Source organism: Apostichopus japonicus, chromosome 16 (assembly GCF_037975245.1).
Source record: "Apostichopus japonicus isolate 1M-3 chromosome 16, ASM3797524v1, whole genome shotgun sequence".
In the NCBI taxonomy this organism is placed as follows: Eukaryota; Metazoa; Echinodermata; class Holothuroidea; order Aspidochirotida; family Stichopodidae; genus Apostichopus; species Apostichopus japonicus.
Window position 1 is genome coordinate 35379246 of NC_092576.1, and position 21312 is coordinate 35400557.

General features: G+C 33.7%; 1 protein-coding gene across 5 annotated transcripts; it reads right to left on the bottom strand.

Moving 5' to 3' along the window:
- Nucleotides 1-657: 657 nt before the first annotated feature.
- LOC139982955 (uncharacterized) lies at nt 658-21261 on the bottom strand. 5 transcript variants are annotated; one of them, XM_071996177.1, is made up of 26 exons: nt 19622-21261; nt 17687-17759; nt 17132-17261; nt 16677-16748; nt 16010-16081; nt 15261-15332; nt 14532-14603; nt 14050-14121; nt 13741-13812; nt 13289-13360; nt 12875-12946; nt 12301-12372; nt 11482-11553; nt 10289-10360; nt 10103-10174; nt 9221-9292; nt 8888-8959; nt 8270-8422; nt 7484-7552; nt 7182-7247; nt 6442-6510; nt 5031-5111; nt 4758-4939; nt 2917-4514; nt 2437-2520; nt 658-1561 (listed from the first exon to the last, which is right to left on the bottom strand). In XM_071996177.1, the coding sequence occupies exons 1-25, from the start codon at nt 19637-19639 to the stop codon at nt 2440-2442; spliced, it is 3528 nt and encodes a 1175-aa protein (XP_071852278.1). In that variant the 5' UTR covers nt 19640-21261; the 3' UTR covers nt 658-1561; nt 2437-2439. The 5 variants fall into 5 exon arrangements, with proteins under 5 accessions (XP_071852278.1, XP_071852275.1, XP_071852276.1 ...); XM_071996174.1 differs by having other exon boundaries at nt 2437-2563; nt 19622-21238; XM_071996175.1 differs by having other exon boundaries at nt 2437-2563; nt 5031-5087; nt 19622-21234.
- Nucleotides 21262-21312: the final 51 nt, after the last annotated feature.

Sequence of the window (21312 nt, forward strand, 5' to 3'; positions counted from 1 at the left end):
GACTAAGAAGTCTCCGCCCTTTATTTGCACTTTATTCGCACGACTTCTAATGCACTTTAAGTAATCTATTGTTTACTGAATCAACAAGTTCTTCGAATATAATTTGGAGTCTTGGATAGCTTTATTTATCTGTTTAATGTACTCCTCTACTTGAGATACCTCTTGAACAATCGGATTAACTTCATCCATGGCCGTCGTCAAGGCTTCTGCACCTGTTACTACCTGGTTATCATGGTAGAACAAACAGGCATCGCACATCATAGCATGCCCGCAAAAGTACCGCAATAGTTGCAAATGCTATGGATAAATTCTTTGGCCTGAAGTTGGTCGTTGACATTGCTTGTCTACAGAGCGGAAGGAGAGGTGATTTCTTATTCAACAATTCTATTAACTTCATTGATTGCAAAATTAGCAATGCCTTGTTATGCGGCATCACCAGCATTGTTATGATAGTACCGTGTAACGTCTATGCAAATTTAACGCCCTATTTGTATTGTTTGGGGAATCAAGCAATGGCAATCGAATCCTAGAATTCGCAATGCAGAACTACACGTGATCTGTTGTTAACAGTTCCAGAACCTTAAAGTTCTTAATTGCGGTCACATCTTCTGATTGGACGTGTTACGCCATAGAAATAAATGAGTCATTACAAAGGAACAAATTACATTGTTTATTTTACTTCATGACAGTTTCATTAATGTCATTGACGACAAAATGCAATCTTCAAGATTTCATAAACTCGCTTAACTTTTTTCTTATTTAACAAAAGAAAAGAATCTGATTATTTTCTGTTTTTCCTAAGAAATAGGAAAAAATAACTTCGTCGTGGTCTAGTCTGCGAATTAAAATGTGTGTTGTATTAGACACGAATGGTATGTTGTTATATATAAACTTCGCGGTACGTTGGTGTTTATTGAATGGCGCAGTCCAATTTGATCATACTTACAAGATTTCAATAGTGTTTATTATACTAATATTTACATTAAAATTCACAAATGTGAAACACCCAGTAAATAGTCATAATGGCCCCCCAAAAAACCTTTACAATAGTCCTATGTGAACAATGACATATGATCAAGATATGAATGGAGTTGTTTACAATTGTTTCTCTTTGAAGGGGGGGGGGGTAGAAATGATTTATGAATTAATGTATTTTAAATGCTTGCATCTTATGTATCATAGAATAAAAATATGCTTCACCCGCCATCATTCTTCTCCATCGAAACTTTTCTCCTGAATGTTTCACAATTCTATATAGACGAAGTAACTTGATGAAAAAGACTGAGAATAACACTGACTACATTTATTATGAGTCAATATTTACATAATTGTTAGTAACTAAGTACCTCAAAAAAATGGTAACATTTAAGCAAATTTCTCATGTGTTATATAACATGATGTTTATAATAACGACCTTTAACTACGATCACTAATGCTTCTAATCAGAGTAAGAATCATTTGTCTTTCAAAGATTTACGCAAGCAGGACCACATTCTACGTCCAATCGTCTTTAGTGTAACTTTTTCTCGAACAAAGCGAAGCAAAACCAGAAGCACCTCACCTGTAAAGTAAAGAAGAGATTTTGTCAACGTGGTACCTGAGATTGAGATTGCTATCAATCATCAATCTCATTGCAGTAATAGAGATTTAAGTTTCGTTTTATGTTCAGTAACAATATTCCAGGTAACTGTTGTTTGGGCAAAATGAAAAAAATAAAACACAAATAAACATGTCAGTATATAAGTACGTTTACATTAACTACTGTGAGGAAATTGCCCTGTCGAGGTATAATCCATCTACCGAATTGTTAATTATATCAGTTTTTTGTAACCATTGCGACGCAATCGTAACTACATATTATATTTATGTTTGTAGGTAATAAATATATCACATGTGTGGTATATGGATAACGAAATATAACAGGTTGAATCAAGGGTGGTGCAATACTGTCAAGTTGGATGTGTCGACCACCACGCGGCTAATCACATGCTTTCTACAGGATACCGCAATAAGATTGTTGTATTCAAAGTTATCAAAAAACTTCTCTGTCTTGCAGTACAGACGTTTGCTAGTACAATAATACTCGGAAAGGAACACTATCGCACTTTATTATCCTAATGTTAAAACCAGGGAATATGTATACTCTAGCACGAAAACCCGACATCTTTACATTGATTACTTTTGACGAAAGTAGCAGCATGGGTGAGAAGATGCTATTGAAAATAAATGATGTTAGCCCAGGTCCCGACCCTCCAAAGTAAGTGACTGTCGTTGCTGGCAATAGTCGGTGTTCGCATATCGCAGTGCTATTTTCTATGATTTGCGGTTGTATCGTTGTTCATAAAGGTAAGAAAAAACTGATCACAGAAAAGACGAATAATCCATTCGTGTTAATTGGTAACGACTAATTGGTATTATGATATAGATAATACATACCTGCTACAGCAAGGACGATTCCAACGTCAAGTAATATGAGCAATGTGGATATGGTTGCTTGGTACTGAACGGCCACAGGAACTGCTGCTACCAAGATATTGAGGAATATAGCAATGAGCGAAAACAGCTACAAAAAAAAGAGTAGATATTAATATTAAACCGTTCACCTAATTATACTTCTATATTTGATTCACTTCCTTACATATATGTGTCAGTGAGGTTGCAACATAAAACGTCTAAGCAATATGTTGATTTAACATAAAACATTTGCTTGACTCCTCGTTTTTTTTCATACGCGTGCTCTGACAACCAAAGAAAGCAATTTTCCTATAAGTCAATGCAAACCATCGTTATAATAGATTTTGCGTCTTGTGATCAATGTTTTAAATCATACCTATCATTGGTGATAAACAAAACGTACATAATGCAAATATTCGACTGAGGCAAGTAATCATATACTGTAATGAGTTCCCACTTTACCTGTAGATGCTGTTCAAACGGACTTTTCATTGGAGAATATTTCACATGAAGAGACAAGAACAGAACCGAGGTACCGATGGTGAATAGCTTCGTCAAAGCGTCTTCCCAACCAAGAAGTGTAATTAACATCGTCTGTCCGACCTTCCTTCCAAGCTCCAATATCTCCCAGAACCAGAATTGTTCTTTGTAGTTTTCGGTAAGAAATTTCAAGTAGGTTGGAATAGTTCGACATGTCGCTTGATGACCACTCAGTAGGGGTGTGATTTCGTTGGCACTCAGGCTGTTAATACAGCATTCATCATTATTAATTTCTGTTATAACCTTCTTCTCTGTTAAATTCCTGCAATGCTTTCGCAGCAGGATTAGAAGGATCAAAGGGTATGCTATTACATATAGAACTGTTGCAATGTAAGCTTCAGTTTGGTAGTGAGCAATAGATTTACAATTAATATCATAGTCAGCCCGGAGTAATGAGATCGTAATGTTACCTTCACGGTCAACCTCAAATGTATCGCAGGCACCGGGATATATTTCAAAAATAGCATCACAAGTTGGTTGGTATGTTATGAAGAGACTAAGAACTACGTATGTAAGTAACTTGGATTTGATCTTATCTAGTTTAACCATATTTTCTGCATTAGCCGTTTTTTTGCAACATTGCAGGTAAAGCTTGCATATTAGATATATCCACGCCGTTATTACAATAATTCCTATCGGGAGTATAACCGCAATATTGAATCGAATAATTGGATCAAGTAACAGATGGCTATTGAGACACTGAGGTCGGATAATAATTTTTAACAAATTTAAAGATACAAAAGAAATCAACTTTCCTACGTATTGTAATGGCCCAGTCCAACTAACGACGTTCACGCTCTCGTAGAGATCTCCAACTACTTGATAAAATCCTAGGAAAATTTTCATTCGTGATGAAAGTTTATCAACAAACAGTCGTTTGTCCTGTTGTGTCGGTTTCGTATTTTTCCAGATGACTAAAATTATAATGAATAAACACGCCGACATTGTTATGATCATTTCAGAAATTATCCACCATTTCTGTTGACAGGGAGCGCAATATCTCAACACAGAGTAAAAAGTATTCTGACATTTACTGCAAAGCCATCCTCTATAACCTTTCAAGCAATTACCATTGATTCCAGTCGATGTATAACTGTAGCTGTTTGCGCAGTTTTCCGGTCTCGGACACTTGAAGACTCTAGGTATCTTTAGATTATACCTAGTGGTCGATGGATTGTAACTGTCATTCAATGTAAGAAGATTTGTGACGAAGCTAGAGTAGAGTGATACGTTCATACCAGTAAAAGACCAATTCCAATAATAACCGGGTAACAGACTTTTAAAGTCATTGGTACAGTTCAAACCTTCCTGTAAGCACAACGTACATAGTCCAAATCGATCGATGCGGGCATAATTCCTTTTACAAAAGCAAGCTCTGAAACCAGCATTTCTAGAATGATTTGTGCCGTCTGGACACGTTGTACAGTCCAAGGCAGATAACCCCCCTCCATCCTTGACAAAATTACCGTTACTGCAAGTTTTACACTCCTGGCTTCCAATTTCGTCTTGATAAAAACCACCTGACAAAAACGAATTAAGAAATAACTATTACACGTTATCTCAGTTCGTTCAAATCATTTAACACTAATTAACATTTGATCGATTGCGTCAAAAATATCTAACGTCAAAATACTAGCTTAAAGCGAAATCACGTTACAATGCAAATGTTATCATAAAACCGTTCAGCGACGCCTAGTATTTCAAATAAGAGGAGGAACTCACACAATTCACTAAGGGAGATGAATGGTTTGGTCGTTACCTACCTCTTGGACATTCACGGCACATTCCATTTCCATCAGCAAAGCGGCCAGGTGCACATGGACGACATTTTTCTTTGCTACCAAACTTCTGACACATGAATCCTTGCTTTTTGAAAAACGATATTAGTACAGTGCGATCGGCCCTAAAAGTCACTACAGGAACAAATGCGTTACGAACGCAAAAGCTGCAAACACAAATATGGTAAAATTAAGAAGATATAAGAGAGAACAAGTGTCGAGGAGATTAAAGAATTAACAAAAGGAAGACGGACTTACCCAAAAAATGTGTTCTTACTCGATGGGATTTGATGCAAATTTTCGCAAGTCAAATATCTAAGTAGAACAAAAATGCATTTTCTACATTTAATTTTTTCAAAAGTGTTATTGCCAACAAATATGTCATCGGGTTTTAAAAAAAATGGCTTGGTAAGAATGCCACGCCGTTTCAATTTCTATTGAAAATGCTATTTTAATTCGTGCAGAAATTCTGCCGGATTTTGATTTAGTAATTATTTCCACCACTTACATCGTTGCATTAGTACATACATGCATTATATACTCAAACTTTTATATTATGTTCTGCATGTATGTGGAATTGTTTTGAGTCCAATCAGTGTTATAGGTCTTTGTGTAACTGATTAAAACAATCATCGGGAAGGAAATTGCTAGATTCAATCATGATGCTTAGTATGAATGTCACACCGTTTATGTTTCTATTAACAAATATTTCTAATTAATATTTAAAGCGACGACAGGCTCCCTTGTGGTGTGACTTTCAACCAAAATCTTCCTCCTCTTCACTAACAACTACAAACTCTCCTCACTTCAGATAGACTCCAACGAGACGTCACTGAAAAAAAAACTACTATCGTCTACAGACGTCTACGCAACCTACGGGACCTTCTTGTGCGTGCTGCTGTTCCACTTCTTACTTATAACCCCACACCCATTCAACATGGTACTTTTAATGTGATCGTACTTCAAGATGCATCATCAACACGGTGTTGAATCCAATTCCATCATCAGCCACAGCATACAATTCACACTAAAGGTCACATCACTTGCACAACCTCTAATGTTATTTATCTCATATATTGTTCACTTTGCGACATCCAGTATAATGGCGAAACCACAAACATCCTCAAGAAGCAGTTCTATGGTCACATATCTACAGTCAACAGCACGAAGACTGACATCTAGGTTGGAGAACAGTTTTACCTTCCCAACCATACCATCAATGACATGTACCTTCATGGGTTTGGATATTTAGGTAGCCGTCCTGAAGTAGTACGAATCAGCAGAGTAAGACTGTGGATGGAACGCACCATTCAACCTCATGGGCTCAATATTTCGAAAGGACATGACTAACCTTATTCCCCATGTCACCCTACCCACTTCCCTTGATCCTCGCTTTGTCCCTGTACAGTTTATCTCATACCTCTCTTCTCCCTATTGGTTTTTTTCTTCTACTTATCCTCTTACATCGTTCTCTTATGTGTTCCCCCTACTCATGAAACTGTCCGCAGTATGTATGTTCATGTGTCCATTTTGTTATTGTAACTTTTAAGTTAGCCTCTGAAGAAGATCCAGCTAGGATCGAAACGGCAGGCTCTCTGACGTTTACCCATTTTCAATTCGTGAACAGAGTCTACCGGATTTTCTTTTAGTTACTGTTTCCACTACTTACATTGTTGCACTACTCATACTACGTAGAGCTGATTCGGATATGTAACTGATGTTGTTCTTGTATAAGTGACTAAAACGAAAGAAGTAAATCAATAAGAGCTATTGGAAGTGCGTGATCGAAGGAATAATTTTTAAAGTTGTATTACTTTTAAATCTTGGTAGTATTAAAACAAAAACCAGACATAAACTAACATGCAAACGACGAGAACGATGTTTGATGCAACATGCGTTATAAAGCGTTAATATGCTTGGCTTCAAAGGAAGATTAGCTGACAGTTTGGTTAATCAGAATTGTATGCTTAATATATCAGTACAATATCCATTCAGATACCACTATCGGTTAAATATATTATAAAATAACATGAAGAAAATTGTTTCTTGTATTATGTCTCTTCAATTAATTAAATTACGGGTGTAAGTGGATTAACATTTTACACTTTATTAATGATCATGATGTTATCAAAATAGTTTCTAAGATGAAAATGAAAGATTTAAAATAAAAACATAACACTTGTTTTCGTTATATATTTTTCTCCTGAAGACGACCTAACTTTCACAAATTAATATTTTCAGCTGACACCAAGCATTCCCCTGCGCCAATTATGGATACTAGCAGTTTAAAAAGAAACATAACTTTGTAATTGAAATAAACCATGTCAAAATATTTATGTAGAAAATCATAACATATTGGACTATTACAATCTAATATGTTTTACCAATGTAACTAAGAATGTAACTTACATGTGTGAGACCCCGCTCCCAAAGCTGTCGTTCGTCAATTCCGTGATGGAATTTTCGAAAAGATATCTTTAAAAGTAAAATACTATGAACTCGGTTAGTTGAACATAACCAAATCAATGCAAACTATAACTAAGAGACACGTGGCATGATATTAAAAGTAAAACACAAATAATTTCTGACTAAACCTTGTTTCCGTATGCAATAAAAGAAAAAAAAACATATTATCGGCCTACACTAATGAAATTCTGTTGCTAGTGGGAAGGTAAGTTAAACGATAACTAACATTTAATTTTTCCACTTACACATCTTCAATAGTACTACCATTGAATGTTTGTTCCCCTATATATTTTATAGAATTGCCGTTGAGGAATCTGAGCAGGAGAAATTGAGAGGATAGCAAACATATTTGACTGGACACTCTGCTGCCAAAAACTTCACGGGACTGAAATATCATCAAGTGTTTAATTTCTTATTTACGGCTTGGCTTGCCTATAAAGAGTGGTTATTCTTTGTAAAATTGTCAGATTCAAAAGCACCAGGGTAGTATTATTTACAAGCATAACACTTGGGTAATAAGCCCTCAATGATAGTTATACATAGCCAATTTATACGCATTCACACATCAGTAGAATCATCGTGGTCGAGTGGTACGAACTTCTGTCTGTGACACATCTCAAAAAGGACGAAACCGGTCGTGAAAGGAGAAATTGAGAGAATAGCAAATATATTTGACTGGACACACTGCTGCCAAAAACTTCACGGGACTGAAATGTAATGATATGTTATTCTTTACTTTACTAGTTATAGTTTTATATATATATATATATATATATATATATATATATATATATATATATATATATATATATATATATATATATATATATATATATATATATATATATAGGTTTTTTCACTGTTCTTGATTTTCCAACTCATTACGATTTTCATTATATATATATATATATATATATATATATATATATATATATATATATATATATATATATATATATATATATATATATATATATATATATATATATATAGTATAATTTTTTATTTACATATATAAATAATGCACTTACATCTCCCTTAGATTTTGCAGTCCAGAAAACGAAGTGTTGCTCAGGAAGGTAAGGTTATTTCTCTGTAACAGCAAAAATTGCAGTTGGTGATAGTTTGTATTTGTTTTCCACAAACCATCTGGAATTTCTGAAAGTAGATTTTGTGACAGGTCCCTGTTGAAAAGGAATAATTAATACTCAAAGTGTGATCTTCTTGCATGGAATAGTATGTCTAGACCTATATGTGTTCTCTCAGTGAGTGATGAGAAGTCAATATTTCACATGTGGCAGCCTTTGAACCACCATGAATGTCAGGATAAACGAATTTTACAAACTATATCTTTCATGTAACACATTGCTGAGAAATAAACTAGTCAAAATTAGAACAAATAGTACTAAGAGTAAAAACAAATTATATTCTGTTTAAAATGTATTTAACCAAATGCGACAACACTTTCCATGCAATAAAGGAATTCTAATACACAAAATTTTTCCCCGCAAACAGTTTAGGTCATTCAGATGATGATGTGCTGACATGTAGGTTTGCAATCCCATAAAACTTATCAAAAGTCACAACAACAAAAAATACAACAAGTAAACAATAATCAACATTTTTGAGCGGATTTTTCATGGTCTTACAAGTAACAGTCGAGATGTAATTCACCAAAGACGTCCACCGGTAAGGATGTTATGCAATTTCCCGATAACGTCCTATAAATAAAGAAACGGAATTACATAGATCCTGGTATTGTCGTTTAAACAAATGAACCGTTTACTTACTTGACTTATACCAGTGTGTTCAAATAATGTTACAACAGATATGTGAAGGTTTTTGAAATGAAAGAGAGGGGGAGAGAGGGGAGGGATGGTCGGTTGGAACTGGAATTAAATAACTGAAGAAGTTGACTTGAATATCGTAAGGAAATGAATTATTTTTTCTACAAAGGAATGGAATACATCAGTAGTACTCACAAATAGTGAATTGACGTTAGCCCATGGAAGTAAGCTTTGTTCAATATCTGAAATTTGTTATTCGACATTGTCCTGTTTTGGAAAAGAAATGTATGAGTGTATGAGGTTTGTGTTAATGAGAAATTTTGAAGGGATTTGTGATACATTCCTGTACGTTTTCTCCTTACTTTGGTACACGTATGGTACACGTTCACGTATAGTACACATACGGAAAGAATATACCTTCTCAAAAACATCACTGCAATGAATAATGGCTCTAAGTTTACGTTCCGTTCTCACTCAGATCACGTGAAAGAATTCGATATTTTCACAATAGTTGGTAAACCTCATATGCTAAGGGATTGAATAGATACAATCATTCGCGCAAATGACCAATCTTTCAATACCCAAATGAACCACTGTATACAAAATGTTGTGTCTCACTGATAGCATGTAAGAATTTATGTCTCATTAATTATTTGAAAATAATTGTGTATGTTTATATATTTTCGTTTTTCTTTGTTCCATTTACTTATTTAGCTATTTGAGTTTCCGCTCTCATTAGCTTACTCCGAATCACTTTGCAAACAGAAATACAGCATAAGCGTAATATTTTAATTTCGTTTTCCTTTTTGCCCATGAATCAAAGACTATATGGTACATATTTTAACATTCTGCAATAAGTGCAGTGTATAACAAACTCCGATGATGTAGAATCGCGAGTTTAAAAATAACGTGACTCCTATTCTATTAGGAATCCAACATTATGTATAACGCTACGAACGCCACGCAATAAACGTATGCACTTAAACTTAAATGAAAGTGTTGTTAACAATATCCTTGCTGATTCCAAACCCTGTTACTGAATAGAAATCTCTCAAAAGATATACTTCGTATACGTACAGAAATTCGATCTTTGGATTTTCTCTGAAGAATCCAGTTGGTATTGTCGAAAGTAAATTGTTCCCTAGGTGTCTGGGAAGAGAAAAAAACAACTGGTCGTAACGCAGTAAGATAGCAGGCTCAGAGATGATGAAAACTTGAATAGTTGCATCAGGTCTCATTCGATAAATTTATGGCTATACTTACAAAGCTCTGAGATCAGAACAGTTGGATATTAAATCTTCGGGTAAGTACTTCAGTTCATTGTGCGAAATATCTCTGATGTAGTAAATAAATAAAGCAAAAGCGGTTTAGCAAAATCAAAATAGGTAAATTTAAATGAATGAAATGTGAAAATCACTGTTTGGTGATAGACTGAACTTGATTAAATCGTTTACAAAATGTTGTATTACAATATCTGAGACTACGTTGTCAAATCGTTGGATTAAGTTTGACAAGCTACAGAAGTGGACACTCTAATGAATATTGGTTGTTGTACAAGTACTCCAAGTACAAGTACTCCAAGGTTAAATTGAAACATCTGTATTGCGGACAAGGTAGTAAAAGCCGCATATTGTTTCTACATGCAAATCGTAGACTTATGTTTGCCTTTGCAACTGCTTTTCACTTGCATTTTAATACTGTTTAATTGAATGTAGTCTATTCTGTTGCTTTATTTATTTGTATAAATTAAATAGATCTCCCTATAGTAGTTGTAGGAAGATAGTATGACGGTGTTTGAAATAAATAACTGTATTAAACTGCAGAGACGTATTTATCGTATAATTAATATTAGTGAATATTGAATGGTATGTGCATATTTTAAAGAATGACTTTAGTAGAATTGTAGCTCTGATTGTTTATAAAAACAACGAAATGTGTCTACAACTATTCAACAGAAAGGCTATTACAATTGCAAATATGCAAAATTCACTTTTCAGGTTTATTGATGATAACGTCGGCACCTTGATATAGGTGTAGATGTTCATAAGTATCAAATATAATAGCCAAAGTATTTATTTAACTTCGTGTCAACAACAGAGCATCCACGTATCACAACCAACAACATTCGTCTTCGAAAATTGTGTAATGCACTAAAAAGTAATTTATTTCAGACCAACAAAGAACTAAGTTTTATTCTTTTTTGACTTCGGCGTTTTGTTTCAGAACCGGAATTCAAAGCCTGTAATCAAAATTAAATAGCCCACTCCCTGATTTTTATAAAGCTCAAGCCATACAAATGAAAAGAACGGGATACGTTTGAAGTGACAGAGCTTTTAATTGATTACTGTTTTGCCTAAAATCTCCCTTAAAGAAAAAAAAAAACATTCGTTGTTGTTTTTTCCTTAAGTGAAGAAATACCAGAAGTCCATACAATAGTACGGTAATTAGAAACTAACAAATTCTTTAGATTCTCATTGTTTCTGAAGATCCCTTGCTGGATTACACTGATGAGGTTGTGAGAGATGTCACTGTAGACAAACAACGAGAGAAAATGTGTAGTCACGCACAAACAAAGCAGATGTTATAAAGAAAATACACCAAAGAAAGAACCTGGGCAGAAAAGACAAACAACCAAACGACTGATCCGCTCTCAACATCAGTCCCCTCAGAAGATCTGATCATCGTCATGTGTGTATAGCGATTGCCCTAAAAAGGGAACATATACCACACATGATCTTAGCCTAACCTAAGAGAAGCTACTAAATCACAAAATACCTACACACAAAGCAGATACAGATTGTCATAAAGTATGTGTATTGTTGATTGTAGAAATCAAAACAAATGTTACGATACTGATTTGGAAGAAATTAAACTGATTTAGTATGGAACACCGACTGTAATATAATCTGGTTTACTAACTGAAGTACAAATGAATATAATAAGTAAAAATGCACATTTCCCAAAGATTTATATTGTCGTATAGCTATGCAACTTAATATTTAGTTATGTTTCCTAGTTTTGAACATACATTTGTTTGATATTTACCAATTTCAAATACATACATACATATATATATATATATATATATATATATATATTCATCTGTACCTTAGTTTTAGAGAGGTCTCAATAGCACACAATTTGGGTGCAAAATCTATGTTATACCTAATAGGATGCTAAAAGTATTACTGAATAGTAAACATCAATAACAAATCAAAAATGTTACTCTAAGTATCCGGATTGCGTACATGAATATGATAACAACGTAAACTTACATATCTGTTGCCATAATATTCCAAGAAAACGTATCAATATGGATGTGACTTATCCTATTTCGACCGATTGTTCTAATTGGAATATAATGAAATGAAAATTAAATCATGTAAGAAATACATAATAAAAAGTTAACATAAACATGTTATTAAAGAATATTTGGAAATATGTTACAAAATATTTGTTAATCACTGCATTCTTTTTTGTTATGCCTTTTCTACCGACCATTGTACATTATTTTGAAGGCTTGCATGTTTAGTGTAAAGGTATTCTCAGACTCAGGGGAATCTCTCACAAGATAAAATAATTAAAAACAGATCATTATAAACAAAAGTGCTTAAACATCAATGAGAGATGATGAGTGTAAAGGTGGACCAAAGAGCATGACTATAAAATTAGGGGTTTAGTGAAAATAGCAAATGTTACTATTACAAGTAAATAAGTTATTGCAGCACATGAAACCAAGTACTAATCTCTAATATTTGTGGTTTCGCTTAAATAGAGTTATTCTGGCATGAAATGTATACAAGGCATTAATAACGTTTACATTAAACCGTGTAGACACGCCATACTTACATTTGATTAACTTTGGACAATGAAGAAAATGTTCTTGGTCTTAAGAAATGGATTTTATTTCGTGTCATGTCCCTGCAAATAAACAAATTGGTGGTAATACTATCTATATATTTAAAGTGACTATTTCTTGGAACGTATTGTAAAGATGAATGCATTTTATGCAATGACACTGTTCGTTACATCGCTTGATTGTTTAGAGATGACGTTTCTATATGGAATATATCCAGACAATATACTGTGCACGTAGCAGTAGCGCAGCAAAAAATAGTCCAGATTCACCCAAACAGTTATATTACTAGTAGGCAGAGATCATAATCAATATCATAGTTATGACTTTCCGCAATTTATCACAAAGTAATAACTATCTTTGATTGAGAGAAGACATTAAACCCTTTGAATAACATTCACACTTACATCCTTTTAAGGTTTATCAAATTGACAAACATGCGTTCTGGTATTTCCTCTATTAAATTTCTTGACAATTGTCTGCAAAAAGAGCAATTCAGATATAAGATAACTAGGTATTAAATATTAAAATGGGAATGGTATTTTATTTTTGTTACTTGTAAACAAATTATATACTCAGGTAATTATTCATTTTTGTGTATAATGTCTTCTGCTTCCTTTGAATACATGCGATTGAAATCCATTTCTATTCCGTACAACCTCTCTCCCAACTAATCCCCCACCCAATGAACCCCCCATCCAACCACCTACGCAGTTATAAGATAATCACCTCAAAATAATACATATCAATATAAATGACCTTGTCGTCACGTTTTCGAAGAACAACATGAAACATGTTTTTAAACATGTCTGAATAAAAGAAACACTATGTTGGACAAAAGTTGTAAAAAATAACAAACATTGATGTCATGTTCAAAGTTTTCCAAAATAAAGTCTCCGATAGATTGACCAGTTTGTTATGTGCGAGATCCCTGCAAAGGAAGGAAAACGAATGTTGACGAACAACTTCAAAATGCCACAAAAAAGGACGTATAATAAGAAACTTTCATCACAAGACATTTAGCACAAGTATACCAGTGATGTAGATCAAGTAAACCTAAACCAATTGAGTCAATGAGCAGAGATTGTTGGAATCACGTTGAACAATAAGAAAATAAGATAATGTAATTTGTATTTATTACGTAAGTAAAATATAGAGATAGACTTACATGACTTTTATAGTCGGTGTGTAATAAACCACGTCCTTGTGTAAACACTCGAGTTCATTGTTGGACAGCAGCCTGTGAATGTATTTGTTTTTCGAATACTGTTGTCATTTTGTCATCAAAACAACGAGTTCTGAGCACCATTTATAATAGCAAGAATAAAAGGTAGCAAGCTGTGATTTGCATAGAGCAGTTTTGAATTTAAAGACAAAAGATAACCATATTCTCATCATTGTATAGTGTACACACACAGAAAACAATAAACGTTATTGTTATTATTAAAACAGTAGCATGATAATACCAACAGCCACATTAATTAAATATGCTTCCGTTACAAAAACAATTCACCTCTTACAGGACTTTTATCTTTTCATTGGGCGTAATAATCAAGTAAATTATGATGTGTACTTTGAAATTCTTAAATTGGAGTATTCAGTTATGAAGGTCTTTATGATACCATGAAATAAATATATGATTATACGAACAGAGATTGCAGTTTCTCGTTGTTCCGAACCAATTTCTCCGGTAGTTCGACCAATTTGTTGTGACTAAGATCACTGCAAGTAACAACATTGAATCGTTAAAAGCAACATATAAGAATGCGTCATAATGTTCGTTTCACTGAAATACTAAACAGTTTCAAGTAAAGTAGATTAGTGAAAATTACCTAAGACTACAATCCTTGTTTCAGTGTCTTTGAAACAAAGGTTGTAGAAAACAAAAGAACAACATTTAAGAAAATTAGGCATTCACTCTGTTGACATCATCAATGTGCATAATTAGCTAATATGTATATATTAATCAATATTACGAGAATTAAGAAAATACTTGTAAACTGGTCAATCTTTGATATATTTTCATGGGAGTTATGTGCATAATGTAGTAAGCATATTAGAATGATTAAGACAATATTGTTCATAGGTGTTCGTGAACTAAATAATATGGAATCATTCTCACTAGCTGCATTCAATACACTTCGTAATCGCATCGTATTCAAATACAAAAAACATGTAGCTGAAATGTATGCTTGGACCACAGAAAATGTGTTCATCTGTCACCATGACAACTGTAATAAAAAATGCCACATATATCACGTGTACAAGCAGCACACACTTCTTTGGCTGTTCTAGCAAAGTATAATATTGTTCCTTCGGTTTTATGATTAAGATTATTATTTTTTTTTAGATTGTTAATATAACTTTAATATAACTCACATGGTTTTCAATTTCGTTGCAGTGATGAAAGCATTCCAATGAATAAAAGTCAAATTGTTCATTGATAAATCTCTATAGAAAGAATTCAAAGCAAACTTTGACAGCATCACGGATGATAACGCATATCTTTCCATGAGTTATATTGTGTTACAACCATAAAATACACAAAAGAAATTAAGTATCACTAGTAACCATAATAATAAAGTGACCGCTTATAACGCGCAATATCTGTTAACCTGAAGCTCCTGACGCAGATAATGAGAAATATTTTAAACTATACAGACTCGCTATGAAATGAAAAGTAGCTAAATAGAGTTAATCAAGTATAGTTAAGGGTTAAGACAAAAAGGAAAGTGTTCAGTTGAGATTTGAATTGGGTGAGGTAGCCTTCCTGCCGAATGCTAGGAGGTAGTGAGTTTCAGAGGGATGGCACAGATGCGGAACAGGATCGGTGTCCCCAAGAGTGTTGTGTTCTAGTATAGTCTAGTCTTACTAAAACATTAATACGAAGATGGAAAGAAAGACAAATGTTTGATCTGTGTCCTCAAAAATATACATCAGATGACAATGACTTGATTATATTACCAACAGCTACGGTAAAAAACATTTTACCTATTGCAGGACTATAATTATTTCATTGGGCGGAATAATCGATAAAAATATGCTGTGTACTTTGAAATTTGAAATTGGTGTCTTCAATTATGAAAATCTTTTACGGTATTATGAAATAAAAATATAATAACACGAACATCGATTGTAGTTTCTCGTTTTCCCAAACCAATTTCTCCGGTAGTTCGACCAATTGATTGTGACTAAGGTCACTGCAAGTAACAAAAATGTATAGTTAAAAGCAAGAGGCAGATATGCGTCAACCTTGCAACATTGTTTGTGAATTTTGTTCCGTTAAATTTACGTTAACTGAAATACTAAACAATTTAAAGTAGATTATTGCATTGTAACTACAAATGTATTTGAGACAAAGGTTGTAGAATACAAAATAATAACATCTCGGGAAATTAGGCATTCACTGTTGTTACATCATCAATGTGCATACTTAGCTAATGTGAATATATTAATAAATATAACTATACTTAAGTTTTGTACATGGTTTATAATATTAGGGTGATTAAGACAGTATTGTCCATAGGTGTGTACCAATAATATGGAACCTCGCAGTTAATACACCTGGTAATTGCATCCTATTAAACGAAAAACAAGAACCAGGAGCTGAAATGTATGATTGGACCACATAGATTGCTTCCTCTGTCACCATGACAACGGCAATAAAAATATCACGTACATCACATATACAATTCAACACACACTTTCCTGGCTGTTCTAGCAAAGTATAATCGTGTCCCTCCGTTTTATTTATATATGTATGTAGATATTTAATATAACTTTAATATAACTCACATAGCTTTCAATTGTGTTGCAGTAATGAAAGCATTCCAATGTATAGCAGTCAAATTGTTCATTGAGAGATCTCTATAGAAAGAAATTGAAAGAGAAATATGACAGCATCACTGATGATAATCCATATCAGTACGTGAGCAATACTCTGATACGACCATAAAAATACACACATCATATTAACTTAAACATTTATATGCAAAAGAATATAAGACATGCTTGATCTGTGTCCTCAAGATAGTATGCAATCTTTGTTCAAGAAATTGTCTGGTGTATGATTTTGATACATTGTCCTCATAGTTCTTATTCAAATTCCACAGTTTCTCACCAAAAGCACCGTGTGTTTCAACGCATCAGTTTGGTGCATGACGTGGGGAGGGCAAATAGGCAAACCGTGCGACTTAGTGACAGTCCTTTTCACAAAGTTATAAACGAAACCGAAATAATATCATACTTACATTTTAGTTACATTCGAAGGGATGTCAGTAGGGACATCATGTAGGCTCCTATTAGAACAATCCATTGCGTAATAGTTGTAGGTTTTATGACAAAGGCATTTTGCCATACCCCCGCATGCAGTTCCAGAACCTTTAAAGGGAACATAATAATACAAATAATAATGATATGTACATACACACAGGCGATCCTTTCAATTTGTCATTGAAAGGATTGTTCTTCGCATTATTGATTAATTTTAAATTTGGTTCAGAAACACAATAAGTTTGTTGTATCAATACCGCTTGAACTTCATTCTTGCTCTGATCACGTGTTCATGTTTTTCTTAGATATTTTTGGACCATAATCAGTATAAACTCTGCCACTGCAATTACTACAAATTATAAATTACGACACATATGACTTGGGCTCAGTAAAGTACGATTGCATAATCACCTAACTTCGATTGTTAAGTACTTTATTTCAAGATGACTGCAAAAGGTTTCGCACCAATTAGCAAATAATACACTTAAATAAGATTGAATGAACGTAAAAGTTATTTGATCGTTTAATTTTACCTTCATTTCCTTTCACAATTATATTGATGTGAATCGTGTAGAGGCAAAGCAATATGGTCAAACTCTTAGCAATCTGAAAGAAAAGGAAGCCATATTCACCTTTCGTTTTCAAACTAACGATGAATGTAAAATAATTCAATTGATAAAAAAGAAACAAGAAGCTTCCTACAGCCTTTTTAAACTTGCGAAAGTAAAAGAAAACTGATCATTTATCTCACTATGAAAAAAATCAGTTGTGATTCCCACGCAAAAATAATGAACAATTTGAGCCAAAACAAATATTCCGTAGTCTCGGAATACGTTATTTGGGACGCGAATTCTTTTCATCGAGAGTGCCAGTATTAGTATAATATGAAAAGGTCTATAGTTGTCGTTTCGCCCTAGGCAGAAGCTGTTCTGTGCCAAATAGGAAGGGTAAAAATAATGGTGAAACATATGTCACTGACTTTCATGCAGATAAATTATATTTGTTGCAATTTCTTTGCAAATTTAATTAACATTTCAGAATTGTTCCCATGTAGGTTGTACCCACATACACGCTACGTATTTGTCATTTGGAGCTGGAGTAACTATAAGCAGCCCGGCTTGATTCAGCATTAATTCGAAAATGCTAAAGAAAGAACAATAGGATAGAAACCAAAAAAAAATAGAGAGAGCAAAGTATATCATGGAAGCAAAACAGGAAGAAAGCAAAAGCCAAGATTTAAAAAAAAATATAAAATAGAACCAAAGCAGGAAACTTAACATTTTTTACATCCTGCATGATCACACTTGTTTATAGCTTTAATTAGTATGTTGAAATATCTTGTATAAGGAAGTACATGATCTTATACATTAATATTTCTTTCTGTATTTAAAGTATTCAATATTTTCCGACATCATGGAAACATCGTGATACCATCAAGTCTGCCTTGTTTGCCTAAACTGTTAATTTCAAGTAAAATGGTCACAAAGTCCGCGAACCGTATGTTAAAGAAAATTTGTATTGTAGACGCTGCCGAATATGTGTGCTCTCGCCTGTACTCGAAGATATTTTACTCGCACGAGAACAGATACTTGTCATTGCTTTTTCAAATGAGGATAACGTTCCTTTACATGTTCAAAACCTTGTCTGCACAATTGTGCATTAACACTTTCTTCATATGCCATATGCATTGATATTTGAATGTTTGCATTTTCAAAATTGGCCCGCAGTACTGTTATTATAATAATCGTGTCCTCGTATCTTATTTGGGACATTGTAGTCGTAACCGTGGCACATTTGTCACGTTGCTAATTGCGTAGTCAGAGAACAGTGATGTAATCATGTAATAGAGCTAAATGACCTTAAAGTTGCGTTATTGTTTTTAATGTGTTCCTTCGACAATGTTGACGTAACCCATACACTAATATCGTTTGCAACCTTACTGCGTTACATTGTGTTAGGCTACGAAGATCCACCAGTCTTTGTAAACTACAAGGTGGTTCTTGTCCTGTGTATTATAGCATAAACTAATCGTTAATAAAGATAAAACATTAGCAACACATTTATGCGTTTAAAAGTAATGAATGGTAATACAACATTATTTATTTGCAGTATGTTACAAAACCCTGTGAAAATACTCGTGTCAATCGCTTACTAATTACTACAATGCTGCCCTTCTATAGTATGTCCTTCTATAACTTATAAACTATAATAAACATAAACAAAACATATGACTTATTTTGTACTTTCTACGATAATTTAGCAACTACGTAATTGCCGACTTAGACTATTACTACATCTAAAGTCTTACTTAACAAATACAACCTTCAGCATTTAATATGTAGTCGCTTTATGTTTTAAAACATATATTCCTCATATATATTTGCAAACATCACTTAGTAATATAATACGTCCATATTATATCATCATTGCTAACGAACATAATTTTTGTGATAACAATGTTAACTTACGTCAAACGTATACCCCATCTTTAGACAGACAGACAGCCACACTGTTAAGAAAGCCGAATGCAATTTAATGTTGTTTGGCTTAATTAGCGATCATCGTATCGTAAATGGGAGGTGCGGTTGGTTCACTTTCACTTGTATTTCGTTAACCATTTATTGAGATATTTTATTACAGGTCTTACATGCTTCCGTTTGCATTATGCGATCTACGTTATACTGAAAGTGAAACAGAGTTCCCGACGCTGGCGCTTCATGTATTTAAATATTAATTTGAGATAAAAAAAAAACATGTTACTTAATGAACGGGTTAATAATATTATGTATGCAAAGTGCAAATTATTGACTTCCACTTGTATTCCGTTAAGCAAGTATTGATACAATACGTACCTGGGTATGTCTTGCTGTGCAAACAATATACTCACCCTTTATGCTACGTGTTGTAAGATAATTGAATTAAGGTTAGTCCCTTTGAACGAAAATCAAATTGATTGATTGAAGAGTAACCCCATGCATCAATACTGGAAAAAGATGCATGATATTAACTACATTGTGTTAAAACAACATATCACATGACACTTGAGATCAACCAAATGCGACAGATAGACGTCTTCATCTGTGACAACCAGTGTTGTGTTTTTAAACTTGCTAGCAGCTAAGTGTCTGTCCACATCTGGTATCCCCCTGATTTCTTTCATTCTGTCGCGTGGCTTATATTTTCTTTCAAATGGTTCAAACCAGTAGGATAAAACAATGTTAATAGTTATTATGAACAAATAATACACTAATATTGATATTGATGTATTGATGAATGTTCACTTTTGGCGAAATTGAGATAAATATTGTTCTTACCTATGTTGAGGGTGAAAACTCGGTTGAGTCGGGTGAGAAGTTGTAAAACTGTCTATTTTTTTTTCGTTTCTTCTGACTGATTTTTGCTGACTGTCTACTTAAAGCCCATTCTCGTGTTCAAATACTGACGAGTTGATTCATTTATTATAATCACTAAGTTACACAATTTGTGGAAGGTCCATTGTGTTTTTACGTAACGATGAATATTACCCTTTGGACACGCCCAACATTACAGCCATGTCATACTGATTTGAGAACCAACTTACTGCCATTTGAAAACACCCATGATTATTGGAAGGTAATATCTGTATTAATTACACCTCGTCTTTTAATTGATCAATGCAGCATTTCATACACGATAGCATAACTGGTGAAAACAGAATGGCCAGTGGGTCAACAATAATATACCTGAATAGTAGCCCAGAGCTATGATTGCAGTACAATTGATGCTAATATCTGTTGCGCGAGTAGCTATATACAGTAGACTGGAGTTACGCTATGTATCTCTACTGAATCTGTGTAACAGTGTTTAATAAGAGCTGTGTGTAAATGAGGTATCATGTAATGTACGTCACAGACTGAAAATGATGACAATGGGTGTAACTCGCATCAAAGGATAAATAAATCATTCAAATTGTTATTGTGACCGCAAAGACTACATTACCTAACCCCAGGTTAATTAATTTAAGCCATTCTTAGTGTTAGTCTAACAATACCTAAGGATTAAAGGGAAGGAATCCCAAACCAGCAAAATAAACTTATATCACCAAGATCTTAGTGGTGAACTTATCTCTAAACTATCTAAGTTCATTATCTTGCACGGTACGGGAGTAAATTGGTTTTTA